Below are 23,187 nucleotides of genomic sequence, written 5' to 3' on the forward strand. Positions count from 1 at the left end.
ATCTTAACAAATATAAGTATTGCATATCAGATAGCCACAAAGATGATACCCTGAGATTTGAAGAAAAATCCACCAAACTACAATATTGTTAGCTAGTTACTGAATAAAACTATTATGTACTTGATGAATAAGACAACATGTGAATGAACTTCATTACCTTTCATTGAATTAAAAGGAGGAAGATGTGGAAAGAAAGGAGGAAATTGATGAAAGAGAGGTATTGCCCTCTCTTGTGAAGATTCCAGGAAATGGCATTAGAGATGGACGTAAGGACTGCATTGTGTGCTCTAGTCGTGCCAGTTTTGGAAGACGCAAAAGGGCTTACACTATGTGTAATCTGTGTAAAAGAGGTTTACATCAGAGATGTCAACAGTACCATACCTGTGGTCTTGGCAAACGACATCAAAAGGTACTCACTTGTATTCGCAGATATTGCATGTAATTCTCTTTTGATATTTGGTGATTCATATAAAGAATGTTCATTCCTAAACAGTTGCTAATTTTCTTTTAATCATATATGGAATGCAAATTGTTATACATGATATGAAATAGTGTTTTATCAGTAAATTATTGGGTATTGTTTTTGTGTGGCATTTCTTTCAGACCTTCAGAGTCCCTTTAATAATGTCTCCTTGCTCATCCAAGTGTGTAAAAACAAAAATAGTCCTTATCATTTGGGATGAAATACACATTCATATGACATAAAAAAATTTGGTTTTCATAAATTATTTATGAAATAATTAGCAATTGTTTTAATGTCCATTTTCTTACTCACCCTGCAAATGTATAGTATATATGTACAAAGAGACTCCATATATGAGCTCCTATAGAAACATAATTCAGAAGTAGAACTTTTTGAGAAATAAACGACTTATGTGACCATTTTTTAAATGCAAGATGATCATTTTCTTTAAATGCCAACAGGATTATGAGTGTTTTAGTCTTTGTCATTTTACTCTTTAAAAAAAATCATTTGTCTATATTAGCATGATGTTCCGACCAAGAGATCTCCTGTGAAGAAGACACCGGTGTATACATGGATTAACAAGGTAAGGTACCAACTTGAGACACAAAAGAGAAATATAGTTTTCTTCATTTTTTATGTGTTTTACTTTGGTTATTTCCAAATTGTTTTTATATTGATCACTTTTAGACTTTTATACCGGTTATCTTGGCCATTTTTGGAGATAAGTCCTATAAAAATCTGAAAAAAATTGTCATCTCTATACACCAAGGCAGCCAACCAAACAGTTGATTCAAATACTTTTAGGACATCAAAAAGCATAGCACTAAAAATGTTATCAAAACCAGATGTGAATAAAGAAAAAGTTATAGCATGTCCAGATAAACTTAGCTTTCAGAAAAAGTGATACATTTATATATAACATGGATGATATGCATTTATGATATATTTCTTATGGCTTTCAGTATGTGAACTTGAAATATTTAATTACAGTCCAACCTCTCTTATCCTGACACGTTGGGACCTGCACCAATCAGGATAAGGGATTTATCCGGATTTGGGAGACCCATTAGGCAATACGCAATACATGCAGCTGCCTTTTCAATGTTAGCTACACGTAATCTATTGTAGTGGGCGTACAGACAGTATTCACTGCTGTTTCAGTGCAAAGTATAGGCATTTTTAGGGAAATGAAATCGATTGGTAGCCATAACTGTTGGATATTTTACCTGCTGAAATGATTGAGGTATACATCGAGCATACCTCTAAAGAAAGAGAATGACTAGATGAAAATAAGTTTTAAAATTGGATCGTCCTGGCGGGCATCGCAGCTTTGCAAAGTCAGCCATTGTTATACTACTGTTGGCTCAAACATGATAGATGGCGCTGTCCGTATCGAGGCCTGGCGCTTGCGAGACATATTGTTTTTTCCCCAGAAAACAAAAGAGAATGTGATAAAATGGTTGCGCTGTGCCCTGATTTACTAGAAAATTATCCTGTCCAAGTTCTTCCAGTGATTTGGGTAAGATATTTTCATAAAAAAATAATGTGGATGTACATGTAGGTAGGCTATATTGAAAAATGTATAATCAATGTGAGTTTGGGTAGGAATTTTTAGTTCAGATTGAAATTTCATTTCCTCACGTACTAGATTGAAGAAAAAAAATCTCGGCAAGTGTCCATGCGGTTAAGAGAAAGATCTGGATAAGGGGAGGTCGGATAAGAGAGGTCGGACTGTATTCTTCTTCAGTGATGTAAAACCTGGCTTGAAAACTCCATGTAAATGTGAAATTATCAACATCATGTATCTTGTTGTGAATCAGTGGAAAGCTAAAGTGATATTGAATGTGCGTCATGAACAAACCCTCATTTGTAGATCACCAACGATGTACGTATCATGGTGGTGTGAAATGGTTCAAATGAAACATCAAAATTCCATGACCATGTTTTTCATCCAATTTTGATCAAATATTTAGCTTTTTTTTTCTTTATTTGTGCAATCAACTTATGTTGATATGGTTTTGGCCTGTGATAAAATAAATCTCTATGACATATTTGCTATCAGCCAATCAAAAGCCTAGCATTTCCTTATATTTTTCACAGCCATGTTAATTTTGATGTTAAAACATACATATGAAAAGAGACCGAGATTCATGCAAATAAAGTATTACAATGCCGTTTCTTTTGATTATCTGGTCTTCCAGCCTGATGGCGTGGCAGAAGAAGCCAGCCTACCGAATGAAAGCTATTCACAAGAACCTAATCAAGAAGGAACACCAATACTGGTGAAGTGTGTACCACAAACATTGATAGACTGCAAGGAGTGTGCCTACCATGACGGAAACAAGAAGTTTACCCATCTCATGTGCAACATCTGTAAAGAAGGTGTCCACAAGAAGTGCTTATATCGCCACAAGTGCCACAGAGATAAGGAGAACACAGACTCCCACGATTCTAGCATGGTAATTTTGTTACAGGGGTTCCCTAGATATAACCTAGTAATTCATAGAGATCATTCAGAATTACAATACTGTATTACTTCTTTTGCAGTTTTATCAGTTATTTCCTTATGATTAAAGATAGGGAATTTGATACTGAGAACAGTTCCTTTTTATTGACCAATTCACAACTCGCCCATATGTGCATTCTATAACTATGTAATCACTCTAAAATATTGAGTAAGACCCTGTGAATTTGCATGCTCTTGCAAATGCAGTATGCTGTGTAGTTATATTGAGGTTCTTTCCAGTCTCAACTGCAGTTACACACTCATCATTCTGGATTTGAGTGGGGATTTTGTTTTTTATGCTTGCCTTACAAATTAAACCTGCATTCTCCCTGTAATTGGGTTGTGCAGAGCTGCCAACCATTACAATACAATTCCAGAAACCTAGACAAAGTTCAAAGGTCATTGGGGTCAATACTGGCAGGTCAGGTGTCAACTCTAAGATTGGGAGGAGGGACATCATGACTCTCCCCCCCCCCCCTTTTCAGGGAAACACAAAGACAGCACCACAGATTTCCTTTGAAGTCTCTTGGCAGTTCTGAGGTTTGTCACCCTGTACGATGCCACTGAACTTTATTTCAGTGTCTGCATCTGCAGGAACATAGAGAACTCACAGAATAATCTTGATAAGTGATTTCTTATGACTAATGACAAGAATGGAGTTAAGGAGAACCCACTGTACTGAGCTATGGATTATTCTTGAAAAGGTGAATTTGTTTTTCTGCTTGAAAAAGAGGAATTAAGAGGTCCAATTCATACCTTTTTTTAAGTTGGCATGTGTGAAGTCGCATCATGAGCAGTGTGACTTGTATCAAAGCTGATGAGTGTACATTTTGTTTTAAAAACTACACAGAACACGGGAACATTTGTTGGAGAGAGACCATTGGTGATTAGGATAGAGAGTCACGAGGTCAAAGATGGGAGGAAATCTTGCGATGTATGTTCCGGAAAGATTCGGGACGGGAAGAGACACAGATCAAGAACTCAGTGTGCAGTTTGCAGAAGAGGTTTACACTTTCGATGCCTTTCCCAACACATCTGTCCTGGAATGAGCATTGTACCTGTGAGTTTCCCATTACGATCATTTATTTAGGTCTTTTTAAGATTGTTATTATGACAAAACATCATTGAACTCATCAATGTAATTGCAAGGAAGATCCAGTTAAGAACGTGTATGACACATTATCATATGTTTTATCTGTGTCATATTATTTGTTGTCCCTTTAGAATACTTTCATTAGTTTCATATCACTGTAAATCACCCTTCCTAATCTTTTGAAAGTCAATTTATTTGAAATCAAATCCCATTCCGAGGTATAAGAGATTGCAAATATATGTTTGATTGTATTATTTTCATTTCATGCAGGATGCAATATATGGTAATTTACCCAACGGCCCTATGTCAATGAGTGTTCCAAATGACAGTGAGGTAGATGATGTGATAGAGACAGGATTCCATGAACCTCATCACCAGCATCTTTTGACACCTTCTACATCGAATTTAAACTTTACTGATGTAAGTTGAAATGAGATGGGGACATATTTCTACATGAAAACTCGGCTCTTAACCCACAATAAATCAGTAAAAGCCACATACAAATATTTTATTTTAAGTCAGTGAAAGCTATTTATAGTTTTGAAAACAATTTGATGAAGCAGATCCAGACTATTGTAATGCAGTGGATAAGTCTCCAGACTTTGAATTTAAACAACGGAACAGGGAACCTGGATAATTTATAATAATAGTACTAAAGTAATTATTTTTGTTGTTATTGTTGCCATCGTCATCGGTACTGTTGTTATTGTTATGATTATTATCTTTAGTAGTGCTAGTAGTAGTAGCAGCTGCAGTAGTACTATTTTCAACCACTAATAATGAGCTTTGTAAATGGATGTGAATGAATATACTGCTGCAAACTGATATCCCTGATTTTTTTAGTGTATGTATCGAGGTAAATGTAAATTAATTATACCTCTAATGCTAAGCCACCATTGTTCGTGGTGATTTTTTTTTCTTGGGGGAGGACGATTTAATTGGTAAATATGTTTGTTCACATCAATGCTAAATCATGATCTTGTACCTGCATCAATATTTTTTGTTTTTCTTGCAATAGGCTAATTCTCCAATTGGGAAAGAAGAGAGGAATAAGGATTCTAAACTCCTTAAAACAGGCCAAGACAAATTCTGTTCGGTATGCCCTTCTGGCCAGAAAACAAGGATGGCTTGCCGTGTATGTAAAGAAAGTGTTCATCCTAGGTGTGAATGGCGCCATTTCTGCAAGGTCAAGGAGGCTTCCAAAAGCAGCACACTGGTAAGAATTAATTCAATGAATTATGTGATTCCTATCTGGTATCCAAAAAAATTGTTTTATGAATATCCAGGGTTCCCACAGTCATGGAAAATCCTGGAAAAATTTGTGGTCATGGAAAGTCAGGGAAAAGTCAGGGAATTTGGAAAATTTGTGAAAAGTCATGGAATTGCATTTACCTTTCCGATATGGCAGCTTTCCAGTTTGACGTGTCTCGCAACTCTCATACTCTGCTATTATAATTGGTGTTCATAATGTCCATTTTTCCCAGTTTTGTGACATCCCAAATTCTACATAACTCCCGGGACGTCACAGGAAGTTATGAAAAGCAGCAATTTAGTCATGGAAAAGTCATAGAATTCTGTTTTCAAATTTTTGTAGGAACACTGATATCTGTTCCAGTGGCAGAGTAACAGAGTGCATTAAAGATCAGACAGGCGAGTTGTTGTGAATTTACCCTTAAAAAGATTGATATTTTCATTCCTAAATAATTGGGGCATTTTTATTCCTGAAAATAACTTGGATACTTTTTCCTCAAAAGACTGAGTTGGATGATTCATCCCTTCTACCTTTAAGATCTCAGTCAAATTTAGTATGCATGTATTGTTTACTTCAAGAATTTGATATCTTATCTGATTTTAATTTAATTCAAAGTAATCATAATAATATGCATTTTAAAAAATCATTTTTGCATCTTCATTTCCCACCTTATTTCCAATTCTTCTTTTTCTTTTAATGTAGGTATCTTACATCATGATTTATAAATTGAATATTCTAATTTTTTATTGTCTCACCTGCATAGCAGAGTGAGACTATAGGCTCCGCTTTTCTGACGGCTGCGGCGGCGTCAACGACAAATCTTAACCGAAGGTTAAGTTTTTGAAATGACAGCATAACTTAGAAAGTACATGGACCTAGTTCTTGAAACTTGGCCATAAGGTTAATCGAGTATGACTGAACATCCTGCCCGAGTTTCAGGTCAAATGACCTAGGTCAAAGGTCATTTAGGGTCAATGAACTTAGACCATGTTGGGGGAATCAACATCAAAATCTTAACCTAAGGTTAAGTTTTTGAAATGTCATAACTTAGAAAATATATAGTCCTAGTTCATGAAACTTGGACATAAGGTTAATCAAGTATTACTGAAAATCCTACCTGAGTTTCGAGTCACATGATCAAGGTTAAAGGTCATTTAGGGTCAATGAACTTTGGCCAAATTGAGGGTATCTGTTGAATTACCATCATAACTTTAGAAGTTTATAGACCTGATTCATGAAACTTGGACACAAGAGTAATCAAGTATCACTGAACATCCTGTGCCAGTTTCAGTTCACATGACCAAGGTCAAAGGTCATTTAAGGTCAATGAACTTTGGCCATGTTGGGAGTATTTGTTGAATTACCATCATAACTCTGTAAGTGTATTGGTCTAGTTCATAAAACTTGGACATACGAGTAATCAAGTATCATTGAACATCTCTTGCGAGTTTCAGGTCACATGACCAAAGTCAAAGGTCCAATGTCATTTATTGTCAATGTACGTAGTATTGTATCATTATATGAATGGTGTTTTTTGTGAATAATTATTTTATAGTAGTTTTCAAAGTCAGCACTGCTGCTATTTTGAATCGTGTGATGCAGGTGAGACTGCCAGAGGCACTCCACTTTTTTTTGTTATAAAATCTGTGCAGATTTTAGCCCAATATATGAATTTTCTTCTTTTTCTTTTTTTGGAGGGGGGGGGGAGTGGTTTTCCTAGATGTATGTATGTACATGAGATGTCTTTGTTTTGTTATTTATTAGGAGTTCTCTTTTGCAATTGTTTGACGCATATACAAGTGTTTTCAATATAATAACTAACTCTTTGATCAGATGGGAGAAAATGGTTTCAAAACAATATTCCTTTACTACAATCACATGATGTAAGTACAAAGCAATGGGGGAAATAAAGCCTTTTCTCTGTGATGGGCATCACAAAATAACTCTGAAACAGTATCCCTGATCACAAATTTGTTGTTTCATGTCAACAAAATGATGACTTCAACTATTCATTACATTGTACCATCAATTATTCTCATTCTCAAGGTAACAAGAGGTGGACGTTTCACTGGAGAGGTGGTTAAAATCCTGAAGAGTGATGTGAAGACAAAAAAGAAAGACTGTGCAGTGTGTTCCAATCGGAAAGCTGGGAGGCGCAGTCGATCCAGTACAATGTGTCCTCATTGTAAGAGAGGGTTGCATAGGATCTGTGCTCCTTCACACATGTGTCCAATGCTCCCTCCTTCTCAAGAGCTTCCTGAGATGGTATGTCCTAGGTGCTTGAATGCTGCCTTATTGTTTCTGCAATGTGAATGAAAAACAAAAAAAGAGTATGAATTAGATGAAGGACTGTATATTTTGTTTTAACGCGATAAAATACTATGATGGTACAATATATTTTGCTATTTTTGGTTCATAAATCAAGTATAGTCATAAGTGAATGGAAGGGTTGTTTGGCTCATATTTTCTGTTTTGTAGTGATATTCTTAAATATCTTGTTTTTATTTTCTATTCCAGGACACTTCAAGTGATCAAGGCCCATTCGAAAAAAATGAAGAAGAAATAGAAGAAGAGGTTGATGATGATGATGATGACATGGGATATGTAGAGATCAATGATGGTATAACCCGTTACTGTTGCGTCTGTTCTACATCAAGAAAGTCACGGATCACCCGTACAGCATGTTCATCATGTGATCGAGGCCTCCATCCACAGTGTGTTCTGCTACACAATTGTCACAGTATGGTCCCAAGGAGAATGCAAGCTGTAGCATTCCAGAAACCTGTGTGTGAGGACAATGTCATGCAAGATGTAGATATAGTGCGCTCCACCACTTCTCTCATGGAAGAAGTCGAGGCTTCTGATCATCCAAAAGATGAATATGTAGATCAAACAAGTGAAGTTCCTCAAACATCTGGAGGATTTGACACAGGGATAACATCTGTAAAGATACTTGATGAAAGAAGGGACATGTCTGGTGAGATAAAAAAATACCTGCTAATTACAGAGGACAGTTCAGACGAAATCTCTGAGGATGGAGAGGCGACATCGGTTGAGAATCCTGATGTAGGGGATGCAGAGGAGGTGGTGCATGAAGTGACTGAGAGCAAAGACCAGATAGATGGTTTAAACAAAGAGTCTGCTGCAGAAGGTGAAAATTCTCAGCAGCAGCAGCAACATTCTGAGGCATCGAACAACATGGAACCACCTTCAGAATGTTCAGATTCACCATACCCTGATATCCAGAGTGGCAGTTCTGATACACATCCCATTGACAGGGTAGATGAGCCAATGGATAGGAATCAAGATCTCCATGATGGCGATACACCACACTCAGGAGATGTTGTGCATCCAGCCCTTGCACATACAGGACTGATTTTAGAATGTAGTGATAGTCAAGATGATATTGAGATTGGGTGTTTCAGCACCTTACAAGGCAATCATTTGCACACTGATCAATCTAATCAAGAATTGGATGATATTGTAGCCCAAATCAGGGAAGAGCTACACCAGGTGGTAGGAGTTCAAGATCAAATGCTTGACCTTAACCAGTTAGAGGGGGAAGTTCTTGCCATTCAGCCAGATTGCATGTAGAGCACTCAACAGTAGCATACACAGTTACCTATTGTACCCTTCTTTTTTAACTCAAAAGTGCATGGTTGACAAGTGAAAACTAATTCGTGTAACTCATGTAGACAATTTTGAAAATACAGTTGTGTGCTATTTATTATTGATAAAGAGGTGTGTACCTCAGACTTGCACCATGTTTGTCAGAATCAATGGAAATATCAAGATCACAGTAGTATGAGAGCAGAGCAGGGGCCCCTAACACAAAGCTTAGCAATGATCGTAGAACATTTTTCTACGATTGATTCCATTTACTACAATGTACAATCAAGCGTACCATTAATTGCTAACTTTTGTGTTACGGGGCCCAGATGTCATTATATTCATTACATGTATATCCTTATTATGATAGGTCACAGTGTTATGTGCCATAATTGTCAAAATGTGCAATTATTGACCAATATGTGAACTTGATCATGCATCAATTTCTAATAAACATATAAGCCAGCTCATGGGAAAGGTATGGTGTAAGATTTATAGAAAATGATATTGAGATCGGGCTTTGATGTTTATGTGCCATTGCCCTTGCCATTCCATATTAGGAACTTCTGTAATTTCTTGTTTTTTTTCTGGCACTAAGGCTCTACATTTAGGGATTAATAGAGGTTCAAAATTTTGCAACAACTATTTTACTGCTAGTGTCATACATTTGAAATTATGTTTGGCACGGTTGCTAATGTAGCCAAATAATAATTAAATTAGGGTATTTGACTCGTGCAACATAAGTTGTGCAAGTTAGACTAAGCAAAGATGCACATATATCAATCGCTAAAATTCATAGTGCTTGCACTTTAAATACTAGTATGACATTATTCATGTGTTTTGGACCTTACAGTGTAAAATAGTATTGTTTTAATTTTATCTTTCTCCTTTTTTTTTTACTTTGATATTTATAAAGTGTACATGTAAATTTTGCACTAAAGGATGTTTATACAATTTCAGTGATAGATGCTTGGTAGCCTTTGAGTGTATTGTCTTGACAGTATGTCACTGATATTATTATACTTTGTCACCTATAACATATACGTTATTTTAATGGTGCTATATAATTATTCACAGATTTTATGGTTCAGTTTTGCCTTTCAATGTATTTCTTGTCTTATATGTTTAGTTCTTGTTATGCTATTACTTGGAAATATATAGTATACATGAATGGATGTTGATACCCCTGAAATAGATATTTTTTCATATTCAGAATACATAATATAGTACCTCCTGTGTATTAGTCTGTGATACTTGATTGCAAAGTAATTTAATCCCTAACCTTAGTATAATGTATTTTTAATTATATCTTGGCCCCCCACAATCACAACTCTATTTTTTCATACAGTTTATGTGCAATAACATGATAAAGAATCATGTTGATGATGCTGACCTTGACTAGGTCATCCTTAAAGATACATGTAAGTACTCTTGTGTGATGTGATAAAAACTTGGGGAAATATTCTGAAATCCATTAAAAAATATCTTTAAAAGACATTTGTATTCTGAGATCAATTTTTATCTTTAAAATATGAAATTTTATCTGAGATAAGTTTTTATATTGTGTGTCTAATCATGATACGCAGCAGAGCAGTCCTGTGTAAACATATCCGTGGCGTATCAGATGCATCATACAGATGACGTGCTTGCGCCCATGTATATAAAAAGAAAAAAGAAGTTTAGATAGGGATGGGGTAGTTTACATCTCTGAACAAGATGAGAGTGTTATTAAACAGCATTTCTCATTAGACATTGCTATTCAGACATTAAATGTAGATAAAATTGTTCTCAGAATACCAATTCAGAGAGATTTTAAGCCGAAATAGTATTTTATCTCACTGATATTAACAGAGATATATTATTATCTGAGATAAAATGGATCTCAGAATACCACCCATGAAGAACCTGTAAAGTATTTCATAAATGTTATTGATAGAGAAACCTGCTTGATTCATAAACAGGCTTAGGGCCTCATTTCTGTTCACTCGTAGTTCATCTACAGAAATTGTCTTCTGTTTTGATTTGACCAACTCATTATATCATCAAAAGTTGTCAGTTTCCAATCAATCTCATAAATTGTGTTTGTTGGTATTGTTGATAATTCACATTGATGAGAATCAATTAAAATTAAATCTTGAAACTCATTAGAAAGAAATTTTATTTATTAATCAAAGTACAGAATGCAATGAAAATGATACAAACAGTGGCAGATCCAGTGGGAGGGGGGGGCATGGGAATGCCCCCCCCCCCTTTTAGAGCTATATATGCCTTTCTTACGCAAGTGTGCCCCCCCCCCTATTTGAAAGTCACAGCATATATTTTTAATGGGAACATGTCGTTCATACACAAGTGAGGACCTTTTGTTTTCTTTTGCTTGTCAAATTTTAATGGGATAAAATGACCTTTAATTTTAGGTGAAATTTTTTTTAATTTTATTTGTATTTTTTGCTTGTCAACATTTACATGGACAAAATGACCTTCAATTTTAGGTGAAAATGTGCCCCCCCCCCCCTTTGGAAGATCCTGGATCTGCCCCTGGATACAAATTATTTATCAGAAATAACTTGCCAATATTCAAATGTTTTAAGATACGGTGCCTGAATAAATGAGCAGACGCAAGTTTAGTTCCAATGCACAGTTGAGGTAGATATGATCAAATTGCTTAACTCTTACAAATGAATTATCTCTAGCTATGGCTCAAATGTTTGAAAATTCTAACCTTGAATTTGATGGGCTGTTAAGAAAAGTTATCTCTGCTGATCCCTGTATGCAAAGAAATGTAAGAGTACTGAAATTTATATGCCAGTTTGCTATGTGATATCAATAAGGGAGTTTATAATGTGTATATACCAGGGTGTCCCTAAGTATATTGAGACTCTTTAATTAGCAACCTTTCTTTCAGATATCTGCATGAAATATTAGATTAAGATCAAGTAATTCCACAGAATATACAAATTCCTCTGACTTGCCAAGCTTATGTAATGGCCCACTGATCAGTTTCTTACATTCTTCATCTAAATCTGTCTTGCGATTGATACAATAAATTTGCCACTCTGAGTTTGCCAGTTCCTTCTTGCCTTAGCCAATGCCTATCTTTGTTAGAAACGTTTCGATACTGTACGGTTATGCCACACATGTAAACCTATTTATATAAAAAGATGTGCTTGTTTGATGGAGTATTTACAGCGTGTACTTGTCATAACTGTGAGCATAAAGAAAAATACATGTATATGTTCAGGTGCATATTTGATCGTACTCAAGTCGGTCAAACTGAGAGAAAGAGAGTGCCACTTATCAGGGAAGATATGGCTGTATTAGCTATATTTAAAAGCTTATGAGGTAATTTGACTAATTTTCAGTCTTTGCATTCCTTTTATCTCCCCCTCCTTGAGCCCTAACTTGCATTTGTGTCATCTTTGATGAAAACTGCTCTCCCAGAACTGATTTTTTTTTTCTTGGGGGGGTTGTTATTCTTATCCAGTTACAATTCATTTAAAAACAAATGTTTTCTCCTGAAATATGATAAAGTACATATCACTTTAATAAGCCTTTTCCTTGAAAAAAAAATCATCATTATGATGTTATGTTTATTGTGTATCTTGTGACTATGTCTGTTGTGGCGTTTGTATATTGTATGTGATTTTATTTTTACAGACTGAACTGATAATGGTATTACAATATAGGATGCAGCATTTTAGATAATTCAAAATGTAATAGATAAGTGAGCTATATTTTGAGCAGAGTATGTTATTAAGTTATTTCTTAGGTACGGGTGTTAAATGGGCAAATCATAAACTGGAATGTATTTATCAATCAATCATGGATGGTACTCTCCTAGCAATGGTTTAGTTTGCCCATGGTTAAGTTGATCACACTTCTAACGAGTGCAAGTGCCATCTTGTTTACCAAGTACAAATTATTATAATCCTGCAGTGAAATGTTAAACAAAATGATTTTGTTATGAGATTTGAAGAATAGGATGATAGGAGTATAGTATACATTGAATTTCAATGAGTTTCATGAATTTGGTATGTTATTTTTGTCATGAATATCTGTGAATTAGATGAAATCTAGTAGTACACAGTAGTGTGAATTAAAATTCATGCTTAGTATTGAGTTTGGGGCGTCATGGTGTCGAGGTTACAACTCTTGTCTTCAAATCAGAGGGACAAAGGTTCGAATCCCAGCCATGGCGTGTTTTCCTTGAGCAAGAAAGTTACCCTCGTTCTGCTGCACTCAACCCAGGTGAGGTGAATGGGTACCCAGTAGGATTATTTGTATTATTATTTGTATTATTATTATTACAATAAACCAGAGTTAAATTATCATACCAGAAAGATTGTTTCTGAATGTTCTTATTTTAGGTGTGAACTGGGTTCATTACATTGCAATGTACAGTATTCACTCTTACTTTTTAATAGATGAAGAAGAATTGAAAATTTGTATAAATTGATCTGTAATTTAGTCAGTTACCATGACAATAGTTATCAATCATTTTATTATCCATTGTAGTTATTTTCAAGGATGAAGAGACATATTTATGTAGTCTGTGTATTATGAGAATGTGAAACAGAAATTATTGATATGAAGGAATCATGTGTATAAATTTGAAATAAAGCATCACATGTATGTGATATTTTCTACATCAAAACTCAAAAGAATCATTCCTTTTTTTTTCCTTTTTTTTTTTATAGCTTAGTTTACCTAATAATATGCATGTTTTGATTATTATTTGAAAATTCTCTAAATGTGCAAGAGAGTAAAACTAATGACGAGTGGTATATTTTGTAATGATAGAGGGGGTTGGGAAGGTTGTAAAGAGGCTGAGAGAGATTGAGGGAGCGCGGAGATGGGGGAGAAAGAATAGGCAGAGTAAACCTTTTTTCTTTCATGGAAAATTTTGATTGTTAAAGTAGATAATGTAAACAGCTAGAATCCTATTGTTTCTCACATGACATATTTTGGTTGGCCGTTGATGTATTCATAATATTCTTTCATTTTTCAAATCTGCATATTTAATAATCAAAGCACTACCTTTTTATTTATGTTTAAAGAAATGTTTTGAATTTCCACTCTTTTAATCAATCAAATGTATAGTCTACTCTAGTGGCCATTGATTCAATCTTGTATCTTCTACAATTTGATGCATTAAGACTTTCACTTTACATCACTTACGGATAAAATATTAACTGATCACATAACATGAATTTGCAGCATAATTTACTACATGACAAACTATACCAATATTATTTAAAGGCTGGTAAGTCCATGTCGACTTTAAATGGAAGGAAAATTCATAACATTAAACATCAATTAAAAACCTGGTTAAATAAGAATTTGTGGTATTCCGAAAGTTTGCAGTTAATATTTCGCAAAGCAGCGATATGCACAATGTGTTATGACAATCAGGGAGCCGATATTGAATATGAAATGAGCCTTATAATCTCTTTTCTTGTTAAAAATGTTTTGACTGCTCAATAAAAATTGCCTTCATCGTAACTTGTGATTCTAGCAAGACGTTTTTATTATCAAGTATACAAAAAATGAAATATATCGTATTAAAAAATAAATTATCACCCTTGCTGCGCAACTATTCCTTATGAAATTATGCAAAACTCTTCATTATTCAAACCTTCTTATTTTACAACGATTTAGATGAATGTTTCAGTGTTATGATTGCTTAAAGGGATGGTCCAGGCTGGAAATATTTGTATATCAATAAATAGAGTAAAATTCACAGAGCAAAATGCTGAAAATGTGATCAAAATCGGGTAACAAATAACAAAGTTATTGAATTGTAAAGATTTGCATTATTCCGGTGAAACAGTTCTATGCATGTCTTTATGAATATTCATTATGTGGGTCGATGATTATATATCCCCACTTGTTCTCTTGTATTTTATTATATAAAATTAGGTTTATTCAAAAAATTTCTACCAAAAACTAAAACAATTGGATTTACAAGTGCCTTAGTTATTTATTGCCGCGACTTATTTCATCATGATGGAGACACATCATTTACACATGTATGAAAAAATGAAAGATTTATGATTTCATGTAATAACATTAAGAAAAAGGAAAGTGGGGATGTGACATCATCAGCCCACCTAATGAATATTCATGACGATGTGCATATAACTTTTTCACAAAATATTGATATAACTTTGTTATTTGTTATCCGATTTTTATGAAATTTTCAGCATTTTGCTCTGTGAATTTTATTCTACATGTATTTATTTAGATATTTTAAATATTTTCAGCCCGGACCATCCCTTTAATTTCACTTTGAAATTCTAATCCACGTATATGGGCGAAGCTTTCACCTTTCAGAGATTTGCCTGATCATCAGTTTACGATCACTAACTGTATTGTCCTCTTCTTGTTTATCAGTCTGGATCCAAGACACCCGTTGCTGTTGTTAAGGCGCAACCAAAAGACAAGAATGTCGAGAAAGCAACTAAATATGTGTCGAACTTTCACGAGGCCTTTCAAGATCAACCGGATGTTCGGATACAGTTTGTTGATTCGATTAGTAAAGGGAGACATGGCAGGTAAGATAGTATAGGATTACGACAATCAGAGTTACTTTTATTATCAATGAATTATTGGTACCAATTAATTAGAATTTCATACACTTGTATTGTATGACTAAGGTGACTATATAGGTCCCTCTCCTGGACCCTCCCCGCTCGCCCCACCCCCATAAAAATAATTATAATAAGGGGAGGTGAAAATAGAGATGGACAGTAAAGCCATTATCAAAATGATAAAAATGGAGTGGAAGACGATGAAATGAAGTAGAATAACGAGATAATTGAATAAAGGAGGAGAAGAAGAAAGAAAAGGAGGAGAAGCAGAAGAGGAAAAGGAAGCGGTTAAACGTATCTGGGGGTGAAGCGGTCGTGCCCCCCCCCCCCCCCACGGACAAGTTTGCGGCGCAAAAAGAATACAAGAAGTAAAGGGAAGGAAGGATAAAGAAAAGAGGAGGGAATATATACCCATCCCCTCCATTGTTACAAAAAGTACAGAATGTCCCGTTTATAGGTCTAATTATAATCAAAATTGTAATCTTGCAATTCATGCTTGCATCAAATTGTTTAGTTGATACCTGTCTTCATGGTTACAAAAAGTGATAAGAATGTCAAGTTCTAAGGAATGTGAAAAAAAATCACACTCACATTACTTGAATGGCGAGCTTAATATGTACCCTCTTCATGAGTCTATGCAAACAGTCCATAACGGGTCTATGTAATTCAGTTAAAAAAATTAACTCACGCTTCCCGCTCGCATTAATTGTTTGGTTATATAGGCCTATACGTATCTTATTCACGATTACAATAACTCCTCAGAATGTTCCATTTTCAGTTCTGAATCCGTGAAATATATAACAAAAAATCGAAAAAATACTGGAAAAAAATATTAAAGAGAAAGCTTTCTCATCTATTCATACTTTGTGAGATACCTTTTCTTGTCTGTAATAAAGATGGACTTAAAACTTCATTTTTTAGTTAGAACTGCCCCCTTACTCAGCTTTAATATGCCGATAATGTGTATAAAAATATATTTTCGCCCCACCTACCCCTATTGGCGAAAACTAGAGGGCCTAGCCGCCCCTGAAACGTATTTATAAAATTCGGTTTATATGATTAGTGTAAAATGGTGTATATTTAGTCACCTCACGTCACATATAATATAAAGTTAACATTATTTCTTCGTTAGGCATACTGACCGATTAAAATAATTGTCATATTAAATCAGTATATCTTTGTGGTCATGTTACATTATTATTTTGGAAGGCCATTGTTGTACTACATTAAGGTCATAACCTGAAGCCATCGATTGACCGAGTAAATCGAAACGAAACGAAACTGGCGACTAGTAACCTAACAATAATTTTTCAGAATACTTTCAAAATATCTTGCATTCTCTTGCTTCCTCTGAGGGTGTGGTTAAATATCTATGATGAGAAGAAAAAGACTGGTGTCTGACCCTTGTTTCATCACCTCTCCCTCCTAGCATCAGTGTACCGGAGATGATGCTATCAGTCACCGGTCTTCTATTGGGTCAAAGAGAGCTGTTGTGTAGTCTCACTGGATTTCTTCCTCCCGGTCATACGATCGGCATCATGAGCAATGACCCTACACAGGTCATCGTACGCATACCAGGTCAAAGGTCAGCTTTAAACAGAGACGAGTTGACGCAGTTTGTGGACTCGATCAGGGTAAGTCTGAAAAATATTCTTGTGCTTTCTCATTTAGATAAAGAATGTGTTAATATTGAATATTGATTTTGACTCATTAAGCGGAAATAACCTACAAAGTTTCCAATTCTCAACATCTCTGGGTTCTTGTTCTTTTCAAAAGCCAAAGCTAAGGCATTTGTATGATTATCTTCAAAGTTGACACTTTTAAAATGGATAGAACCTATATGTAATTGTTCCAAAATGGATTATTTTATCTTAGAGAAATTATATCATTGTTGTTACTGGGTTTTAAAAATATCTTATAATTTAACTTTGTAAAAGTATATTGCTAGCTCTTGTTAATACTATAACAGGAAGTGTTCTTCTTTTGATAGTAATTGTGAAACAAATATGCGCATTTTGCCACAAATATTACTGTTTCTTAAGAACTATGTCCAGATAACACTTTTAATCAATTCATTGTCACATATTTATTCAACCCATTTTAAACAACTCAACACAATCTCATCATTTTTCAGAGTAACTCAGCATCTGCTGTTCCAGACGATCAGAGGGCGCCCCCAGACATTACGTCAGGGTTGAGTGAACTTATAGCCCAGTTTGACAAACTCTCAACGACACAGTCATAGGTGTTTGCTTCTAGGGGCAATGCAGTCTTTTCAATTTGATAGTTGTAGTAGTGAGCATTGTGTAAATAATGTTACAACGTTCGAAAGATAATGTGCTTGTAATTGAAAACATTTTGATATCAGTAAATGCTATCTGATGTCAAGTGAGAGTCAGTAAAGCAGATCCAGTGCTGGTTGTATTCTCAAATATGGTGTTCATGTGCTTTTAATATTTACTTTGATTAATAGTGAATGTCCAAGAGTGATGTCATATGCCTCTCGCGTGATTCCATAAATGCGTTAACTTAAGTTTAACACAAATTGTCTCATCTGAGATAGTGTGATAACCTGATTAGTTGCACCAAGATAGATGACATTTTGTTGTCTCTCTTGTCTCTAATTTTGTTCATGATGTATGAACATTAAAAGGTAGATTGTGCACTTATTTTATCCAATATCCGGAAAATACTCATTGCATACGTAGACCAAGATGAACTTTAGCAATATATAATGATCATAATTAACTTCACAATTGTATGTGATAGGTTGTGACGATATTGAACCACTCCGAACTTTTTATGACCTTCGCCAAGTTAATTCGGGCCCGATCTTGGCACCTTCATACTTTCTATAAAAGTATGACGTAAATGAGGAACTAGGCCTTAGTCATTATTGAAAGTACTTAGAATACCATGTCATTTTCCGTAGTAAGTTTCTTTTTACTTCTTGTATATTGTTTTTCATGTCCTTAATGATAAAGTCATTTTCGTACGATTTGGGGAATATCGCAGATGGCGATAACCAGGCGTGGTGATAGCGACAGTTTACGACGTATGTGATTACGTTATTTTCGAACTTTAAGCGATATCTTTTTTAAACCCGAGGGGTTTGTCGTAAAGAGGCTGTTAAGAGGTCGTACGGAAACCGATCAATATTTCCATTCGGCCCCACGGCCTCCCTGCATAAATCGTACAGCAACGTACAGAGATCGTATTAAGTATAAGTGGCCGTAAAGAAATCGTACAACGAGTTATAGCGATACCCATACGATTTGTGTAACCAGCATGCCCAATTTTCTGTTTACTCACTACTCCCTTATTCTATTATTGCGTATTTGATAGGCCTTTGTGATTAATATAGTACAAACTCCTGGAGTTTTCACTGTAAAACAATTACTATAACATTTCCATTCATCCCTTTCCGTTGGCTGATATTTATTTCACTATTTGCTTATGGTAGCTGGCCCTTGTATTTATATTAGCTTTACAATACATATCAATCATTATTGTTTTAAATTTGTTTTCTGAATCATCAGTAAAAGCAGACAGTCCTGCACAAATGTCTAACCAAAGTCTGCGATCAATGTACGATATGGTACGATTAACGCGTAGAAGCTGAGGAGACCGCAAGGCAATTGCGAAAGGCCCATACGATGTCCAAAGGTCCCCGTACGACCAACCCCTTACGGTTCGGAAAAGAAACAGCACGATGCATTTCGATATTATAAATACATGCGTCGCAAACTGTAGCAATTAATGAGAATTCGTAGATAAAGTTATCATAATTATAGCGTCCTTGAGTAAGTGTAGCTGTGGATTGCGGTCTTAGTATTCAATGGGGAAAGATCATGAAAACGTAGGGTAAATACCCCCTACGAATCATTTTCTATCAAGATGTTAATCGACCTTTCATAAAGGGTGAGTTAATCTTCAAACATCTGCAAAAGAGGTGCTATGTATTTAATTACTTAATTTGTCCATCAAATTGAAGAAAAAAATAATAATTCAACCAACAGATGTGTAATTATGAAATAATATTAATTATTCCCGTCCCTCCCCGACTGACCAATCAATTACTGTAGAAATGCCAATAATACTCAAATCCCTTGTTTCATTTCTCGTTCTGTTCTTTTAAACATATTATTCACACTGTACAACATACTTTTCGAAGTAACTTCATTCAAAGTGTATAAATACCAATGTCTCTATTAATATCCAGGCTGATGAGGCGTGAGCACATTGAAGCATGTTCCCTTTATCAAAATGTTCAATATTTTATTTATTATTGTTTGTCTTCATTAAAAAAAAGAAAATTAAAGGCACTTCAGATGTATTTTGCGATTTTTGTATACATTACATGCAGATCAATCAAGATCATTGTATTCGCTTCACCATTCTTGTTTCAAAAATTTCTATGACAAATTTAATATCAGCCAATCTGGATGGTATAGCATCTTCTGGCTTCTAGCTGTAAACGTAAATTATGTTATTGCTACAATTTGTTATGGTACCTGTCACGGAATACTGGATCAGGAGCAAAACTCAAAAGTATTTGGATAATCTTGCACAGGAATGGGGGTGTATAGATTCAGATATACATGGCGTGTATGCAAACAATAAGTTTACACGGTGATTCATGAAAATTGATTAATGTATGGCGAGTTTGGAGAACTAAACCAAACTAGCTCAGGAAACTAACAACCCGTAACTATTGACTTTAAACCAGATTAATTGTTAGATACACATGTACGTCACACATCACATAAATGAGACAGCCGCTATGACTGACATTCTTCAATAGTTTCTGAAAACTTTTTCTTACGGAACAGCATTATAATAATGTTTTACCCTGCATGATAGAGTCTTTCAAAAAATAAGACCCCTTTGTTCAGCAGAGCGTGACAAACGTGAAAATCAAATTGCATTAGCCTCGCAGGTGGAAATGATTTTAATCATACCTCCTCCCCACCATCATGTTCTTCTTAAACTTTAGAATCAGTGCTGAATAGCTCCCATCTTCCCCGACTCTTTTACCTCATTCCCATAAATGACTATTTCACGATATTTGTCTTTTTATTCAATAAAGCAATGGTGTCTGATAAATAAATAAAAAAAACTTTAGACAATGGTAATAATACGTGGATGAGCTGTTTGGACCCTTATTTATGTAAAGCCTAGTAGCCTCTTCAGCCCCCTTCCAAGCCATGTTGATTATTATTTGCAATTTTACATAAATCACTTCACATTGGAACATTCGCGCGGGAAGCCCGGGGGAAAGTATCTCCAAGGATATTTTGTAATTAGTGTATTCCGTACTCAAGGATCATACATAATTATTATTTTTTTGCAGTCAGAAGGTACAGGAAATTGGAAAATGTATGCAATAAAGGGAATACCAGACAAAATGAGATCTCAGAATATTGAATTTATTTGATGGATTTCCAGGTTGTATTGTTTCCACATCAAGCTTGCCAAGTTTGAAGGCAAGGGACCCTTTTTTCCCTACCCTTCGATTTTTATGATACAAAAAACATACAGGGATGTATACATTTACCCGCATCACCCCAAGCTATATTAAATTGGCTCTTGATGTCACCTTTAGAAACGAATAATGGTTATATTAAATGTCAGAAAGAAAATAATAATACTACCTGCGAGGTAGAATCCGGAATGCGTTGCATCATCGTTGTTTTCATCTGTTAATGTGCACATCATGTTTGTGCAAGGCCGCCTGTGTTTTCATTAGATATCATATTTGGTTTGATGAGAACGAGCAAAACGAATGACGAAATCATCTTTCATGTCGATAATATATATATATATATTCCTATAAACCATACTGCATTTTTAGGGAAGGAAAATAGACCCTTTGTCTTGGAAGCTTTATCATTTGCCTTTGCAAACGAGGCATGCGACCGACTGGGAAAAATAAAGCGTACATCCCTCACCAAATAACAGGATAAACTTTTATGACATACACCTGCCCATAAAAACATGAAGGATATTTGAACATGTCGTCAAAATTGTATATTCGGATATCGCACAGCTTTTCAAAATATTTCTTGATTTTATGAACCGGTGCAGCAATCGATTTAGGATGGTTATTTGGGGACGGATACTAATGCCATCATCCTGTTCATGGGTTTGTCCGGTCTAATATATGGGCGGTGCCACGGGGGGGGGGGGCGGGCAGGGGCGACCGCCCCTACCATTTTTCAAGTAGTAAATTGCAAAAAAACGGAAAAAAGGAAGGGTGAAAAGGAAAAAAAAGGTTATTAATATAAAGAATTTATGGGTTGTATAAATCTATTATACAACTACTGTATCATTCAAATGAGAAAAAAAATGACATCACATTTGCCCCCTATCAAAAGACCAGTGCGCCGCCCCTATTATGTCTAGGAATATGCCTATGCTAGTGCTAATTAACAGATTCTTGTTTCCTGAAAATCCATCTGCCTAAGTTATCAAAATTCGAAGAAAATACTAATATCTTGATCAACAATATAACACAAAAATCATTAGTTTCAAGACTAAAACAATGAATGATGATTGTTTAAGATGAAAATAAAACTGAATGTATGAGAGCGAAGTGTGCTAAAGGGCTTTACCTGATTTTTTATTATATTCTCTTCTTCTCCCCCCCCCCCCTCTCTCTCTCTCTATCTCTCTTATTACCTCTGTTGCTTTTTCCATTCAATTTGTTTTCAATTCCACTTCTATCAAGCTCTGTTTTCCCCTTTTCTTGACCAATGGCCGTTGCACTCTTACCGATAGGAACAGTATGGGTTGGGAAATATTTCGTGAATATTACAACATCAAGTAAATTATAAATATCAAACAATTTTTTGAAAAGTTTTTAATGCAAAAATGAAATTGTACTTCATAAAAGCATAAGTTATTTCTGAAAGTAAGTGTAGCCTGAGCTTCATCAGGTCTGTCCTCTTGGCATGATTGATATACGGTCTCATTAGTGAACTTCTGTATATAGATCGCAGATTGCCCTTCATTTAGTAGTAAAAAAACCCAACTCATTCTTGTCACTTGAGTAGAACCAGCATTGTCTACCGAAACATAAAATCCGGTAAGCTTGTTTGACGTAATGGTTGCTATGGTTTTCTGAAGTACAAGATACAAAGGGGATATAAAAAAACGAGGGTTAGGTCGCATGCAGCGCAAAGTGATAAACCAAACATGAACAATGAACTCGGCTCTATTTATATGCAAATTCCAAATTGATCATCATAGATATCGATCTACCATCAAGGTCATAGTGTCATGGGATTCTTGACAAGTTAACTTTTTTTGCCAACTGCCTTACAACCCTCAAATATATATTGTCATTACCGTGACCTCAATACGCCCATCCATGTCTCGTGCATTAATCCTTGATCCTCAGTTTGTCAGAAGAGATCCGTTGGTGCAAGCAAAAAGATAGTTTGTGCAAATCCATGAAAAAAAAATATATGTAATAATTGTGATAGAATTCCAATACAAAATAGTTAAGATCCGGCCCCCCAAAAAAAAAAAAATAACTAAAAATAAAAATAAAAAATGAATAAATAAATGTGTACATTTTGTTTGTTTTTTCGGAGGGTTTATGGAAATTTAAAGAAAATAGGAAAGTATTGAAAATACACAAATGGTTTTTCAAGTTTAACCGGATCTTAG

General features: G+C 35.1%; 2 protein-coding genes across 3 annotated transcripts in view; both read left to right on the forward strand.

Annotated features, from left to right (window-relative positions):
- The window catches only part of LOC129265376 (uncharacterized), a 34,229-nt gene extending 22,235 nt beyond the window's left edge, over nt 1-11,994 (forward strand). Inside the window, exons 11-18 of one of the 2 annotated variants that reach the window (XM_064102250.1) lie at nt 176-409; nt 987-1,049; nt 2,668-2,925; nt 3,823-4,032; nt 4,336-4,485; nt 5,084-5,281; nt 7,364-7,582; nt 7,835-11,994. In XM_064102250.1, the coding sequence (XP_063958320.1) occupies nt 176-409; nt 987-1,049; nt 2,668-2,925; nt 3,823-4,032; nt 4,336-4,485; nt 5,084-5,281; nt 7,364-7,582; nt 7,835-8,911 (2,409 nt within the window). In that variant the 3' untranslated portion in view covers nt 8,912-11,994. The remainder of the gene's footprint in view (nt 1-175; nt 410-986; nt 1,050-2,667; nt 2,926-3,822; nt 4,033-4,335; nt 4,486-5,083; nt 5,282-7,363; nt 7,583-7,834) is intronic. The other variant, XM_064102251.1, reaches the window with a different exon arrangement.
- Nucleotides 11,619-19,838, forward strand: LOC129265375 (uncharacterized). Its single transcript, XM_054903375.2, has 4 exons — nt 11,619-11,705; nt 15,317-15,477; nt 16,943-17,147; nt 17,648-19,838. Exons 1-4 carry the CDS (start codon nt 11,619-11,621, stop codon nt 17,756-17,758), a joined length of 564 nt encoding a protein of 187 aa, XP_054759350.2. The 3' UTR covers nt 17,759-19,838.
- The last annotated feature ends 3,349 nt before the right edge of the window (nt 19,839-23,187 follow it).

Source organism: Lytechinus pictus, chromosome 7 (assembly GCF_037042905.1).
Source record: "Lytechinus pictus isolate F3 Inbred chromosome 7, Lp3.0, whole genome shotgun sequence".
NCBI lineage: Eukaryota > Metazoa > Echinodermata > Echinoidea > Temnopleuroida > Toxopneustidae > Lytechinus > Lytechinus pictus.